The sequence below is a fragment of the Alligator sinensis genome, unplaced genomic scaffold (genome assembly GCF_000455745.1).
Source record: "Alligator sinensis unplaced genomic scaffold, ASM45574v1 scaffold85_1, whole genome shotgun sequence".
In the NCBI taxonomy this organism is placed as follows: Eukaryota; Metazoa; Chordata; order Crocodylia; family Alligatoridae; genus Alligator; species Alligator sinensis.
Genome location: NW_005841891.1, coordinates 2,017,702 through 2,033,623, shown reverse-complemented (window position 1 = coordinate 2,033,623; position 15,922 = coordinate 2,017,702). Strand labels below are relative to the sequence as shown.

Genomic DNA, 15,922 nt, shown 5'->3' with positions numbered 1-15,922 from the left:
CACCACCTAATTTCCTTGGAATCAATACAGACAACCCTGGACTGATGTGTGAACCTGATGTTGGCACTTGCACAAAACTGAAAGTTTCCAAGCTCTGCTCCCTCTCGGAGTTGCTTTCATTCTAATAAAAGCACGTTCGTGCACGCTTGGACAGAGGTGACTGTGTTTACTTGAGAGCGATGGTATGTGCACGCAGAACACAGTAATCTCCAGCCCATAGATGGACTGTTATTAAGCTTTTCCCCTTCCAGTCAAGCAGCTTGCATGTCTCCAGAGCACTAGATTCACAGCTGAACGAAAAACTTCTGGGAGTTTATTGATGATTTGGTTGGGCAGTTTTTTGTGACGTATGCATCAAAACCTTTGCACTACAAGAGCAGACTTTATAACAGGATACCTTCTCTTTCCAGGGCAGGTGTCCTCAGATTTTTATTTTTAAACGCGGAGTACCGGCACCTCCCCCACAACTGTGCTACAATGTCACCTTAAGAGCTGAGAATAAAACGATTCAGATTTATTCTTAAAAGCCAAATCAGATCAAGGAATTATAAGGATACTGTCTGCCATAAATCTGGGTCATGCAGTTTCACCAATGATGTAATGTCCCACAATCCAGTTGCCCTTCCTGAAAACCTTTTGTACTGGGGGAAGGGAGCATAGGGAGAATATAGCTTCAGCAACTTATTCGTATTTTTAGATGGAAATGTTTGCTGATCTGCTGTGCATTCCAGCTCAGCCTTCTTGTATATCAGGTCTACTAATCTAGTTAAACCTTCTAAAAGTAGCTATATAAAATGCTAAAGAAACTAGGTGTCCGACGGCAAAACATCCGGCTAAAAAGAGGCTAAATTGGGACTACGTAGGGACTGTTTTTCTATCAAATATCCATTTTTTTTTCGAAGCCACAGATCTGAAAAAAGAAAGTGTCAGGTTTGAAAGCAGAGACTGCTGCAGTGCTCCAGTTACCGTGCAGCAGTGATGTCCTGGGTGCTGATGAGGGAAAGAACACTTTTTCCTGAGTAACATCATCCGGTTGTAAGTGACATTTATATTTGTTTTAATTTTAGTCTTGGAATAAAGCTGCCACTGCCAAGGGCTCCCATTGCACATCTTCAGAACACACAGGCTTTTGTTGAGCAATTCCTTGAAGTCACAACAAAAAAAAAAAAATGCATATCAAATAAGCACCTGCAAAAGTGACTGGTATGCTGTGTGATCCCCTAAGCTGGCCAACTGCAATTTATGAGTAGGTGCTCATCCACACAGCTCTCACCAATTAAATCGGATGCTGTACAGTATGAAAACCTACATAACAGGGGATACCAATGAGAGTTCAAAGTTGACAGAGGATTTATTTTTGGCCAAATAATGCAGATCCCTGCAATCACTATAGATGCATAGTAAGGAATCTGGAAGGAGAATCTGTCACCTAATTAGAAAGTGGGATAATTTTACATTTATACTGTAAAGAGAAATGTATTCTCATTGTGCAGGAAAGTGAACAAATGGCTAACTTGGGTAAATGTCATTCTACAATAAACTCTTTGTTTCAGAGAAAGAAGTAGCAGAGAGATCAGAGCTTTACTATTTCTTCATTCAGGCTTTCCTTTTTTGGTGTTTCAGCCTGAAATATTATAAACTACAAAACATAAACAGCATTATGTTTGTAGTAAGTAGATTCTGCTGATTTATTCAAACTCCAGAGAGTTCAGGCTGTATTTAGACTTAAATCTGCATGCTTTAGGTTTCCAGTCCAAAAGCAGAAAGCCTGTACCCAGCTGTCGCAAGGCAGGCTGGGGGGCCGCCTGCCTACAGCTCTAGCCAAGCCTTTCATTGAAGCCACTGCAACATTCATTTTGTTTCAGGGTGGTCAGCTGACCACCACACATCAACACCAAATTTGGTGATGATTTATCAAACACTGACTGCCTCTGCACTAAACTGTTTAGAGAAGCAAGACTGTAGAAACTGGGTGTTCAAACTTATCTGGCAGAGAAGGAAGAAGAGGTTTGCAATAACTAAGATGATGCGCAGAGAGGAACAGCAAAGCAAGAGGCATGCTACCTGCTCAACTACTGGAAGGTGTGCAGATAATACAGGGAAGGGGGCAGGAGAGGAGGAACCTGTATCACATCCAGCAGACACAGCAAAGTAGTCCTGCTGATTTCAGCATTTGCTCCTTTTTTCTCATTCTTCCCTCCATGAATTCACTGGAAGGCATGCTGAGACGCACACCTAAAAGAAGCCTAAGTGCAAAAAAACCCCACCAGCACCAACAGCAGCTTTCTTTAAGACTTCTGCCAGCTGGGAGATGGGTCCCATCTGCTTTCCTGTACACACCATCAGGCAGGAAGGATTTGGCTTGAATGACATGGGACTTGTTAGTAGAAATCCAGTGGATATTAGTAAAGGGCTGGAAGGGATCCAGGCTACAATTCTGACAGCAAATAAAAGATTTAGGGGGGGAAGTAAAGTTGTGGTGCAAGACAGCAGTGGGTTGGTTGAAAACACTAAAACTGAGAAAATGTGATGGTGGTAGTATTTCTGGAGTAGGGAAAACATTGGGGCTGGAGAAACAGAACCAGGCTTCTGAAAAAGTGGCTCATGCTGAAGAAAAAGGGTATGACGGATAGGAGAGAGTCCCAGGGTACTGAGGCTTCTCTCAACACATCAGATTATGGAAGCCGTGGAAATGGAGCATTTTGAGCTCTTTCTACAGTGCAATCCCTGGCACATTACAATCATTGCACACATCTAAACCTAGTTTCCAGCATTCACAATTCTCAGATTCTCTTAAAAGTACTCTTGTACTTTGGATGTTGAGAGGCTTTTAGGCTGTAAGAGCCTGTGTTGCCTAAGAAATCTGCGCAGCTTTGTCCTGCCACACTGAGGATTCCCTGGTGAATACAGAAGAAGAGACATTTCTCCGTTTCTGAATAAGAAAGGGGTGGCCAGGACCTAAGGACAGGAAGACCAACTGAACTGAAACTTCTTAGTACAAACAGAGTTTGGGTCCTTTGAGTGCTTTCCCTTTGGAAAAGCTATTGCTACTAAATTTGTTTAATGAGATCTACATGTCATCATAAATTGATATAGTAATTAACCAAGATTAATCCTGTGCACATCGGGAAGCTGTATGAGCTTTTTGATCTGTAGAGCTGTCTAAAACGTGTGTTTATTCATGTATAATGCATCTGACAAGTACTGCAGTTGAGGGGAACAGAATAATGAGTCTGTATGAAAGCCTTTTTTTTTTTTTTTTTTAAAGAATAAAAAAAATCATCCTTCACTTTACAGACAGGGAATGTGTTTGAAACCTTTAATAGGGAAGTTAAATCTCACCAATTATGCAGGCTGGGAATGAACCCATAGAGCAGTGGCAGCCATTGTGATAAGTGGTGGATCAAGAGTTTATAGAAATGAAAGCACAACTGAGATAGGAAAGATTAAGGAGAAGGGGGGAGGGGATGATAACGCTCACACCTATATGGCGCTTTACATTTTCAAATTATTGTACAGACATTAATGAATGACTAGGGGACACACCCTGCCAACCCTGCTAAAGTCTGTTCCCGGCCATAGCTTGCAGGTGCCTCTGTTGACTCTAAAAGCAATTCCAGACTGACACTTGTCTAAACCAGGAAAGAATGGGGCCCGCCTGTCTGTGCGATGAGTAACATTTTGAAATCAAGACAATTTCTGCTTAGCTAAACACTGAGCAGGGTCTTCTAGATTCGCCTCCCACTGAACCCCCCCCCCAAAGAGACAAAACAAAATAGGCAATGCTTTCTACTGCAAGGGAGTTCTCATGTATGCTGATGATTAATGCACAAGCAAGGGATACTCTCTCTTTTTCAGGTTGCAGCATACATCTATGTGCTCGGCCACTCTTTTGCCATTAAAGGGTTCTGAACATGCAAAACCAATGTGGAGAGAGCCCCAAACTACATGTGAAGGAGCCCATTTCTCTGAATTTAGGAAGTGATTCTACGGCAGAGAAATGTGTTTCTTTAAAGGAATGAACACCGTGCAGTGTTTTGGGACTTCAGCAGTGTCACAAGAGGAGCATTAAATTACAAGGATCCCAGAAAAAATAGGCACTAATAATTTGTGGAAGCAAGGCAGGAGTGTCACTGAAAAGCATCATGACGGCATTTACTCTGTGCTAGTAGGACACTAAAAATATTGCGTCTCTAATGGGGGACAGAATGTCCTTTAAGTGAGCGTGTACGTGGGCGATCTGATGCAGCTTCCCTGACAAGTGAAATTAGAGGATTCAGCTGTTGGAGGAAATTAAAGGATGTCTCTTGATTCAGAAAGTAAAATATTCCCTGAACCTTTTGCCAGATTGTTAACAGGAGTTTGTGTGCAATTCGCTGCAGAAGCAACCTTTGCGCTTGCCTGCGTGGGTGCATCCCCCAGACAGAGCAGACTTGCTTGCTGCTGATGTGCCTCTGTAAGCCGGGCTGACCTGAGTGGGCTACAGGGAGGCTGGAACAAGGCCATTCTTAAAATTAACTGGCTTTTTTAACTCTTTAAAGAGCGGTCTGGGGGATTTCAGGGCTTCTCCACTACCGGTCCTGTCTGTAGGAAGGGCACCCACCTGCTTGTGTCAGCCATTTCTACAGAGGTAGGGACATTTTAAGAAACGTTCACAGGAGATGGCTGTGCTATGGAACAGCTGCGTGCCTAGGACTGTGCAACTCCCACCTACCGGGCAGCTGCATGTGCAGTGTCCTGAATTTTAGCCCTTGTACAGGGATCGATGTTGTAGCAGTGTTGGTCCAAAAAAGTACACAACGCTCTCGGGTTAGAGGTGATATCTTTATTAGACCAACTAAATAGTAGCAAAATACTTCCTTTCTTTGCAAGCTTTCGGGCACTTATAACCTTCTTCAGGCTGAGGAGAATTCAAAGATTGTAAAAGTCCTCCTAGGTAGAAAAGAAACGTCATTACTAACTAAGAAAGAAAGATTTTTCACCTCCCTGTCTGCCTCTGACATGGACACCTCCAGGGAAGAAGGCAGCCTCATCCGCCCATCACAGAGCAACCCTCGCACAAAAGGACTCCGAGATCCCCAGGGGAATATTTCCACCCTCTATCTCCCCTCTGCAAAATGGAGTTTCTTTTCTACCCGGGAGGATTTTTACAATCGTTGAATTCTCCTGTCTGAAGAAGCGTGTATGTGTCCAAAAGCCTGGAAAGAAAGGGATTTTTTTGCTATTATTTAGTTGGTCTAATAAAAGATACCGCCTCTGACCCAAGAGCTTTGTGTAGCCCTTGCACAGTGCTTTCTAACTGCTAATTGTTGCAATTAGTGTTGCAAATTGTTCATTATTGCAACACCCCTGTTATCTGTGTATTTCATGCCGGGAGTGCTGAAGCAAGATGATGATGCGACTTGACCGAGGGTGCAGGGAAAGTCTGTCACAGCTGGCAACTGTAGGGAGGAGTCCTTATGCTAAACCCACTGGACCAGAACTCAGCAACTTCTAAAGAGACTAGATGCAGCCCATGAATTGGTGGGGCACCTGGGGGAAAAAGTAGCGCTGGTCCACCCCGCTACCCTTCCCCATGGAAGATGCTGCTGCATGGCTGGTAGCCGGGGGATTGAAGCATGCTGTGGGACATTCTCTAGACATCTGTCATGGGATAAAACTTTTCCATAGAACAAATGTACATGGAGATGAAAGAGCATCACAAGGGCTTTGACTCTGGCTTGTGCAGGAGTCCTTAGGTCTTAACCTCTCTGTGCCCTACTTCCACACTGGTGAGATGGAGGTACCAGCACTCCCCCATCTCTGAGACTGTGTCCTTACAATAGCTCTGAAGACTCGGACAGGCCCAGATGCCATGCTGAGAGGGCCATATCCCTGTGAAAGCATCTGTGTGAGCCTGCAAAGACACATTAGCTACCTGGAGTTGGTTGTTTACATACAGGTCCTGTCTACTCCCATGGGGCTGCCCACGTGAGGAGCGGCTGAATCCTAGGTAGCCACCCGGGACGGGGTTTGCAGCAGCTCTCGCACACGTTAGCACCAGCCTTGATGTCACCAGCTTCTCCTCACTGCAGTTGCTCCGGGGCCCCTTCCTACCAACCTCTCGCACAAACAGACGAGCTTGGTGGCATGGTTTCCACTCTTCCTAAAGCCCGATCTCTGTGGTTGCGGGGGCGGGGTCCACAAATAATCTCTTCAGGTGAAAAAATAAGGGCAATGAAGCTTTTACATGGAAACAGCATGTACTGAAGGTTATTTCTTTTAAGTGAAAGCCGAAGTTAACCCCAAGTGGATAATTCCTTCCCTACCTCACAGGGCTCTTGAGAAGATTATGTATTATTTATTCTCTCACATAGTGCCTACAGTAAATGAACCTAGCAGGTTACGACTACAGTAGGATGCCCTAAATGGTTGTATTGGGGGTGGCAGGAAGGAGCAAGTTCTGCTTTAAAACCTACCATGAATCAACCAAAGAACAGAGGTCCTAGGACGGTAAATATGACTCGTGTGGTAAAGGACTATGTACTGGGGCTAAACAAGGATGAAGAAACAAACCTCAGAGCAGGCATCAGCAACATTTTCTGGTGGTGGGTTGGAATGACCCAGCTGGGGTTGAAGGGTAGGTAGGACCTGGCCACTGCTTCTCTGTGCTGCCCAGACGTGGCATGGCATGGGCAAAGGACCCTGCAGTCTAACTGCAGTGGCACAGTGTGGTGCTACCAAAGACCCCCTGCTACTGACACCTTTGGTCCGTGAACCAGATCCAATGGACCTGTGGACTGATTCAGCCCATGGGCCATAGGTTACCAATCCCTGCCTTAGATGGAGACGTTCAGAGGCGCTTTCCACTTCGTGGACCCAAGTGCCTGCCCCAGTCAAGTAATAAAAGCTACCGTCATCTGTTTTTGGTTGATATCCTAAAGGTTTAAATGTGCACGAATCTCAATTATTGGGTGTAGAGCACTCAAAATGGGGCAAGAAATGGAATAAAAGGATAAAAACAACAAGGAAAAAACCCCAAAGATGAGGGATTGTTTTTATAACTGTGTTACTCAGACTGTTGATCTAAGTAAGCACCAAGGATTGATTTATAATGCAGGAGGTTTGGGCAAAATCCAGGCAAAGCATAGCTATGCTTTACCCAGGTCTCTATATGAACATTTTAAATCCTGCTTGAGCAGAGTAAAACAAGCTTGCTTCAGCTTAGTTTTCCAGAGCCTTGGAGGGGTGGGTGTTTTTATAACTGTGTTACTCAGACTGTTGATCTAAGTAAGCACCAAGGATTGATTTATAATGCAGGAGGTTTGGGCAAAATCCAGGCAAAGCATAGCTATGCTTTACCCAGGTCTCTATATGAACATTTTAAATCCTGCTTGAGCAGAGTAAAACAAGCTTGCTTCAGCTTAGTTTTCCAGAGCCTTGGAGGGGTGGGGAAATATTTGGGGGGGGGGGCGGTGGGGGGGGGGGGGGGGGAAGGATTAATATTAGAAATATATGACCAAAGCTCAATGATATTCAGCTGCAACGTTTCTAGGAAAGGTAAAAACTAGAAGCCATAAAAGTTGAAGTTATCTTTCCTAATTCACAGAGCTAAAGTAAGAGATTTCTAGTTTCATTTTTCATTTAGTCTGAATGGGTCAACAAGATGTTTGCCAAAAATCAAGGTCAGGCTCTGGGAACAGCAGCCACTACTACAGAAAACACATTAATCAGCAGATGCTGCAAAGGAGGAGAAAAAAGGTGCAGATTTGGAAGCAGAAGCAAGATCTGCAGTGCAGCAATGCCAAACCAGACAGATATTACAAGACAGCATTTTTGCTGAAAGAATGACAAGTGAAATCAGCAGACAAGGATGTAGCTGAGGTGCAGAAGAACAAGCCTGAACGTACACAGAGCACATCATTAACAATGAATAAGCATCCTCCAGGCACAAACTCACCATGCCATTTTATTCTCTTAGCTCTTTCAGTATAGCAATGCTTTAAATGGAAGGTCATACTAATCTGAGGCAGAACATGAGTGATAAATGTATTCTGTAAAGAGGACCATTAACCTTCAGCCTATTAAAATAAAGAATTACAGGTACTCAAAGCTTGGGACTGAATAAGAGGAAAAATACTGGTCTCGGTAAGGATTTGTTACATGCGTACTTTAAAAATTATCCCTTGTGTACCATCTCTGCTAACAGTTTTATTGTGAATATTGGTGTTTTTAAGGAGGAGACTCAAAGATGGCAAACACTAAGTCTGCTCAGTGTGAAGGTCTTTTAAAATATTTTTTCTTCTGACTTTAAGAAATGAGTGATTTTGCAGTACAACAGCACTGTTGTGACTTTTTTATCACGCACTTAATTAGAACAGAAGCTGCTGGCAGAAGAACTCAAGTGTAATCCCACTCATGTTTGGGGACTCATGTTCCGGATGCTGCTTTACTATTACACTAATTGCTGACAGTGTTGGCACTTTTTAGCCTTCCCCTAAAATGAGCTGATTTTACAACACTGAAAAGAACCACAAGGTTCTGGATCAAGTTACCTTGTGCACGCATGTGTATGTAGACCTATGTTGTTGCCATCCATCACTGTAGTGAGTTATACTGCACCCACAAAAGGAAGATTTTTACCATTAGGAACTGGGAACACTGCTCCCTAATACAGAATAAATTGGCCTTTTGCACAGCAAGCTATTGAAAACCCCAAAGATGAATCGTAGACCATTGCTGGCTGTCAGCTTCTGTAGTTGCTTTACAACATCCTTATAAGAGAGGACCTGCAATTATACCTCTTCATCGATAGTCTTTAAGCAACAACGTGTGACTTTTTTCTACTTTCATTGGGTAAGCAGATGTTCTATCACAGTGCGCATTAGGATATAAACCCAGATCCGTATTAGTAATCGGTTTTCCATGATTTCAACCATCCAAGCATTCTCAACCTGGAAACTCTCCTGCAGGTCTATTCAGTATTCCCAACATGTACTGGTTAAATAATTCAAATGGTACTGCGCAATGCGGTGCCTTCATCTGAACTGAGACAGAAGTCAGCTGAGTGTTATGCTTGCTAGATCAGATAATTTAAGCATGGAGAGGATATCACACAGTGCAAGGGGAATTAGTTCCTTTCCCAGCAGACATCAAGATGCAGCCATAAATGTGGCCACAGCCCTCAAAAGCACAAGATGTTTAGCATTGTGTTAATTAAATAAGAAAAAAAATGCATGTGCTGCTTCTGGGGAGTTTTACTACCTTTACACTGTCAGCTGAGAGACCTCAACACCTAGCCATATGTTCAACACCTAGATCATTAAGTACTTGCTCAAGTTTCTTTCCTTTAACAGGCTGTAAGCATGAACTTAACATTTGGCACGTGTCTTTGTGCTTTAACGAATAAAATACAGCTTTGTCGTAGGCTTAATGTTAAATTCCGTGCTGCTGCTCTGTAGGATCAGACACTTGATTAGGAAGATGCATTTCAAGGGTAAAACTAGAGCAGCTTCATGCTGGCCATCACAGCAGAACATCACAACAGGCTGGAAGGGTCTTTCAATACAAGCCCTAACGTATGAATTGAAGCTGATATGGGTAAAGAGGCAAAACATCCGTGTGGACACATTCCAGTAAAAAGACTAATTTTCTTCACTTAAGCCATTGTTGCTTGGGAAAGGATTCAATTAAAACTGAAAAAATGTATTCCAATCTAGAATAAGAGAGTTCACACAGGTTATGACTATCAACAATTTGAAATGGACAGGAGCGAGACGGGGATAAGCAACTGTTTTTAAGTAAAAACATATTTTCTGTGGAGCTATTTTACACACGGTGTCCTACTGAATCTCTCCTACTTGGAAGCTGCAATGATTAATGAGAAGCATTTCTTAAGATGTATTACTCATATATTTTTCCTGAAATGTCAGGGAAGATTTGCTTTCAGCAGTCATATGGATAGTTCCTGGATCTGACAGAATATACTAGACAGAAGTTCTAAGATTTTTTATACGCTGCCCAAACCAAATGCAGCAGCTATCACAAAGACCTCTGGGGGAAAGTTGTTCTTTCTCCTTTCAAGTCCCCATCTGTAGACTCTTTTTTTGAAGTTTTCTAGTCATTCGAAACAATTTCAGACTTAATATTTGAGAATACAGATCACACAGTGGAAAGGGGAGCAATCTCAATACTGACTCAGCAGAAGCGACTGTATACACAAACATGCACACATTATTACACAAGTACAAATACAGCTATGTGCAGAAGAAAGAAGTTACCTTCAACTTTCAATGCTGATTTTGCGTGTCCTATAGCCTCCCATGGAGATGGAATGTCTAGGAACACAGCATCTGCCACGTTGGAGACCCCGAACCCATTTTTACAGACATCCTGGTTTTTCACAGTAACGAGGTGCTCTACTTTATGTTCCCGGAACTCCTCCACGGCTTTCTCTGCCCGCTGTTGGTGGAACTCCACTGTGTACAGATGCCCAGTTGGAGCCACTGTCCTGATGATAGCATGAGAAAGGGAACCGCTTCCAGTACCTACAAAAGCAACACAGAGGTTGAAACATTTCTAGACAGGAAGTTCGAAGCACCTTCACGAGAAACCAATGTTAACCTCACTGCTCAGATTATTTTAGAATTACAGTGAATAGAAAACACCTATACATTTGTAACAGGAAGATGGACTAGACAGAAGATCTCCAACTCTGTTCTCTGACCGCTGATCAAACCCCTTGTGAGAGTGGAACTGCCCCTTTTGGGGAACCTTGAACCGTGAACATTTCCTCCTTTTCTTCTCTTGTTGAATGTTTACAGCAGGTGATTTCCTCATGAGGCACAGACTGATAAGTCAACATTTGAGCTCCAAAATAAAACAAGATTTTATGGAAAGTGCATAGCTGTAAAATGAGATAGGAACCATAAACATAAGTGGAGAAATAAAACAAACTAGGAATTATTACAAGAATGTTAGTCACAGATTCTGCCTGCAATGCTAGACTTCACTGAAGGAAAAAGAGTAAAGAAGAAATACTTATACGTAACACATCTCTCAAGACCATTTCCTTCATTAAAACAAAGGTAAGACTGTGTTGAGAGGCATCTGAAAGCTCTATTTATCCCGACAAAGTCCTCTGGCACAGAGAGACTGCCACTGATTTGGGCCAGGTTTTATATTGTTCAGCATTATGGATGTTCAGGCTGCTATGGGCCAAATCCATATAAGAGCTGAGTTAAGGGTGCTCAGCTCCGTGCAATATAGTGAACTACAGGACCCAGACTCAGCAAGTTTCTAAGGGGTGCACTGAACTCTAAGCGTGAGTAGACTCAACCAAGTCAAAGAGAACCACTCATGTGGTTGAAATTCAGTTTATACTTCAGGGCTGAGCTGAATTTGGCCCAAGTCACATGATTTTTTTGTCTTGCTAATTTAGGGAAGGGGATTGAAACAGACCTGTGATTAACCAACAGGACCGCTATTAAAAAGCCTCCTTAATTAGTTAACATTGTAGATTTCCCAACAACAACAAAAAAAAAGGCTGAAACCCCCAAGCTACTTTAATTGGACAACAACACAACATTTCATAGTAGTTTGGGGTCAGAAGGGACCTGAACAGATCATCTACCGACTCGCGTCTCCCCCCCCCCCCCCCCGCCACTGGCAGGAGCACACGCTGGGATCACATGACCCCAGACCGGTGTTTGTCCAACCTCTTTTTGAATTTACCCAAGGTAGGAGCGAGGACCACTTCCCTAGGAAGTTGGTTCCAGATCCTAGCCACCCTAGCAGTGAAGTAGTGCCTCCTAATCTCTAACCTGAACCTATTCTCCAGCAGCTTCTGGTCATAGTTCCTTGTCACTCCAGGTGCTGCTGCGGAGAATAGGGCTCTTCCTATTTGCTGCTGATCTCCCCTAAGGAGTTTGTAGGCAGCCACCAAATCCCCCCTCAACCCCTGCTTGCTGAGGCTGAACAGGTTCAGGTCCCTCAGCCTCTCCTCATAGGGCCTGCCCTGTTGCCCTCCAACCAAGCGGGTGGCCCTCCTCTGAACCCTCTCAAGGCCGGCCACATCCTTCTTAAAGTGCGGTGCCCAGAACTGGATGCAGTACTCCAATTGTGGCCTGACCAATGTCGCATAGAGGGGGAGTATCACCTCTCTGGACCAGCTTGAGATGCATCTTTGGATACATGACAAGGTGCGGTTGGCTTTGCTGGCTGCGGTCTGGCATTGGTGGCTCATCCATCTTGGAGTCAATAATGACTCCAAGATCCCTTTCCACCTCTGTGCTCACAAGGGGGGGAACTCCCCAGCCTGTATGTATGCTGTGGATTCCTCCTCCCCAGGTGCAGCACCCTACATTTGTCTACGTTGAACCCCATCCTCTTACCATCCACACACTTCTGAAGTCTGTCTAAATCTAATTGCAGCCTCTCTCTCCCTTTGGGCGTGCCTACCTCTCCCCACATCTTGGTGTCATCAGCAAACTTGGACAACGTGTTTTCCACCCCCTTGGCCAAGTTGCTGATGAAGATGTTGAACAGTGTGGGACCAGAACCGAGCCCTGAGGACCCCACTATTCACATCCCGCCAGGTCGAGTACGACCAGTTCACCACCACTCTCTGGGTGCGCCCCATCAGCCAATTTTTGATCCATCCAACTGAGTAGGCATCAATGCCACAGTCACTCAATTTATTAATGAGAATGGGGTGAGACAGTGTCAAAGGCCTTAAAGTTCAGAAAGACTACGTCCACGGCTACACCACCATCCAGGGATGTAGTTACCTGGTCATAAAAAGCCATCAGGTTGGTCTGGCAGGACCTGCCTTTGATGAACCCATGCTGATTTCCCCTGGGCACGATCTCCCGTGCTGGCCCCTCACAGAAGTGATCCTTGATAATTATTTCAAGGATTTTCCCCAAGACCTATGTGAGGCTTAAGGGCCTATAGTTTCCTGGGGACCACATTAGCTACTTTCCAATCTCCGGGCACTTGGCCCGTGGACCATGATCGCTTGTACAGCCGGGCCAAGGGCACAGCAATGACCCCCGCCAGCTCTCTCAACACCCGTGGGTGGAGGGCATCAGGGCCCACAGATTGAAAAACATCCAGCCCTTCTAGAAGATCCCCAACTACCTTCTGTCTGTAGTTCAGGAACTAGAATGCATTTTCCCCTTCAGAAACAAAACAAAAAAATCATATCCAGCTACCATGACTGCAAGGTCTACATTTCAGCCTGAAGTTAAGTTCTTACAGTTGCCTTATATACCCATGATGCATAACAGCAAAAGACAGCTCCTAAACTACAGGAGCAGTACTAATACCCAGAAGCAAAGTGGGAAAGGAATTAATCATTGAGAGCCTGTTTGGCCTGGCTGCCCATTGCATGGGGGTTCACTGGCTGATCGACAGTTCTCCCTCCCTGGACAGACAGGAATACGGTTATGGCAATGCACACAAGCTGCGACTGGTTTAGAAGGCAAGGTGTTTCTACCACAAACAATCTGGGGCCACATTCTCCACCACAGTAACAACTCCACTTGACGACCAAAGCCGAGTCCCTGCTTATGCCAATGACAACTCTAACCCCAGGCTTCTGCAAGGCAACATGGAGCGTGCCTATCTCTCTCCTGCAGCACACCCGAGAAGTATGCCTCCGCTCACCCACTTCTACGCTGCACATGCCAAACTTGGAAATGAGGCAGCATATTGCAGAGGGCACTCTCTCTGTGCTGCTCTCCAGATCCCTGCCTCCAATTCACTTGGAAGCACAAGTGAGGGGTGTTTCTCAGGGAGTTTCACCACCTCGTTTCTGGGTTTGGTGCATGTGGGTGGGAGCTGGGGACATGCTGTTTGACAGTGCTCAGGATCTCTGTGGAAGCAGTGAAGAAAGGCCCACAAGGTCCCACTAACAGGCTTCCAACCCAGCTATGCATATCCCAGGAGTATGCAGAAAACTTCGAGGGTACACGAGAGGAAAAAATGGGAAAGCAGAAGAAAGGTGAGGGAAACTCTACACAGACAAAAAGGAAATAAAAAATAAAGAAAGACAAAGAACAACCCAGCAGTATTTCTTAGGCTGGATCAGCAGTGACCGAACCATTTGGAGTAGCACTGAGCACTCTTCTTTCCAGTGCTCTAGCAATGGCAATAAAGCAGAGAGGCAGGACTGGACAATGCCCAGGACTTGGATACTGACCCAAGCCACTCCCAAGGGAAGGGAAAACATTTGGTATCTTAAGTGCTTTTCTGCAGACATTTATTCAAAGGAAAATTAGACATGTTCACATCAGCATTAAAAATAGACAAGTCCCCACAAACAAACAGGGAAAAGCAATCACTGTGTGCAAACCAGAAGCAGCATGTGGGGACTGCATCTCTAAGTGCTGGACGTACACATGAGAATTCCCATCACTTCACATGGGTTCTGGTCCCCCAGTAGCCACGAGGCCTTGTAATTCACTGACATAGGAACTCACTCACAACAGAGTAATACTGTCTATTGGCTGATTTTTATGACAGTGAGCTGGGTGCCCCTGGGATGCCTAACTGACCGAAATGCTGTTCTAATGTCTCGCAGCAGAAGGCAAGATTGCATGACGGAGAACTTCTGCAGCCCCAGGGAATTTCATTATTTTACCTTTCTAACAGATAATGTTGCACACTCTGGATCTTTCCCCATTTATCTACAGGCACAAACAGAAGGCCTATCAGCACAGCTGGGACGCACACAGAAGAGGGAGGCAGCTTGCATGTACGTATCTAATTTCCTTGTTCATATTCTTTTACATTTTTAATCATCTTCCTTTTAAATCTGTTCTTAAAAACACCATAGGAGATATCATTTTTCTCCCTTCTAGGAAACCCCATTAAGATGTTTCTTTGGCTCATTTCCTAGCACTTTACTTTATCCACAAATGCTCCAAGCCAAGTCCAAACCAAAAACAGGATGTTGGGTTTAAAGGGAGGCACTTGTAGGCGTATATTATAAACTGAGCATTTTATTATGGGAGTTTACCAGGAGCCATTTGTCATTGCTTCACTAGTATGAACAGAAGAACCATACGTGAAACTATATCAAATTCTGCTATTCTAACTGCATTAATGCTTCCAGGTGAGGCATCTTGTGAGATCTTTTATTGGACCAGCAATATCACTGGGAGAGCTGCTGGGCAGACTTTTGGACACGAGGGGCCATTCCGCACATCTGAAGGAACACAGGCTGAACTAAGTATCAGAGAAAAGACTCCAGGAAAATGCAAACAGTCTGCTTGGTGGGATGAAGGCTGTGAGCTAGCAGTGCCTGTAAACAGGAGCTGTTAGAAGACAAAAGAAGTGCAGTTAATAAATAGGCCATCTAGAGAGTGGCAGGGCCAGACTATTCAAGATGGGGTATTTACTCAGAGGCAGCTGTTCCTACAGATATTGTTTCCTGTTGTAAGAACAAATACTTGCAGGCCATGCTACCTCATACATTAACCTTTCTGAAGAAACTAAAGACAATCTTGCGAAGCACCAACAGACCTCAGCTCTCACAGACCAAGAATTCAGAGCAATCAACACCGTGGCCCAGCATGGTAAATGGGCACCTAGCAAATTAATTGTTCTTCTCTACTTGCACAGCAATTTGTTCAGCTTGAATCTATTCTAGGGGATGACCAAGCACAACCACTGCTACCTGATCCGCAGCATCCACAGAATTCAGGGATTTAAGTGCACATTTCTCTGACGCAATGGAAAAGGGAGAAGGGGCTTTGTTTCAAAAAGGTAATTTCCTCCCCAGCCATGACTGTGTTCCCTCAATACTCCCTCCATGACCACTTATTACTTCTCAGCTTGATCTCCAATTTTTCTCTACCCTCTTTTCCAATCAGTGTGAGAGCAGTGGGACTCAGCACAATGCTCTCTGGCCTCTTAGCCAGCAGTGGTGCGAGGGCTT

General features: G+C 44.5%; 1 protein-coding gene and 1 long non-coding RNA gene across 4 annotated transcripts in view; one reads left to right on the top strand and one right to left on the bottom strand.

Annotated features, from left to right (window-relative positions):
* TRMT61A (tRNA methyltransferase 61A) overlaps window positions 1-15,922 on the bottom strand; it is a 28,342-nt gene that overhangs the window by 1,618 nt on the left and 10,802 nt on the right. For all 3 annotated transcript variants that reach the window (XM_006018037.3, XM_006018036.3, XM_025197194.1), the window contains one exon: window positions 10,260-10,526. In XM_006018037.3, coding sequence (XP_006018099.1) covers window positions 10,260-10,526 — 267 coding nt within the window. The remainder of the gene's footprint in view (window positions 1-10,259; window positions 10,527-15,922) is intronic.
* On the top strand, window positions 20-15,736 carry LOC112549302. The gene is made up of 3 exons (XR_003092683.1): window positions 20-1,035; window positions 14,676-14,737; window positions 15,635-15,736. It is a non-coding gene; the product is annotated as an uncharacterized LOC112549302 (long non-coding RNA).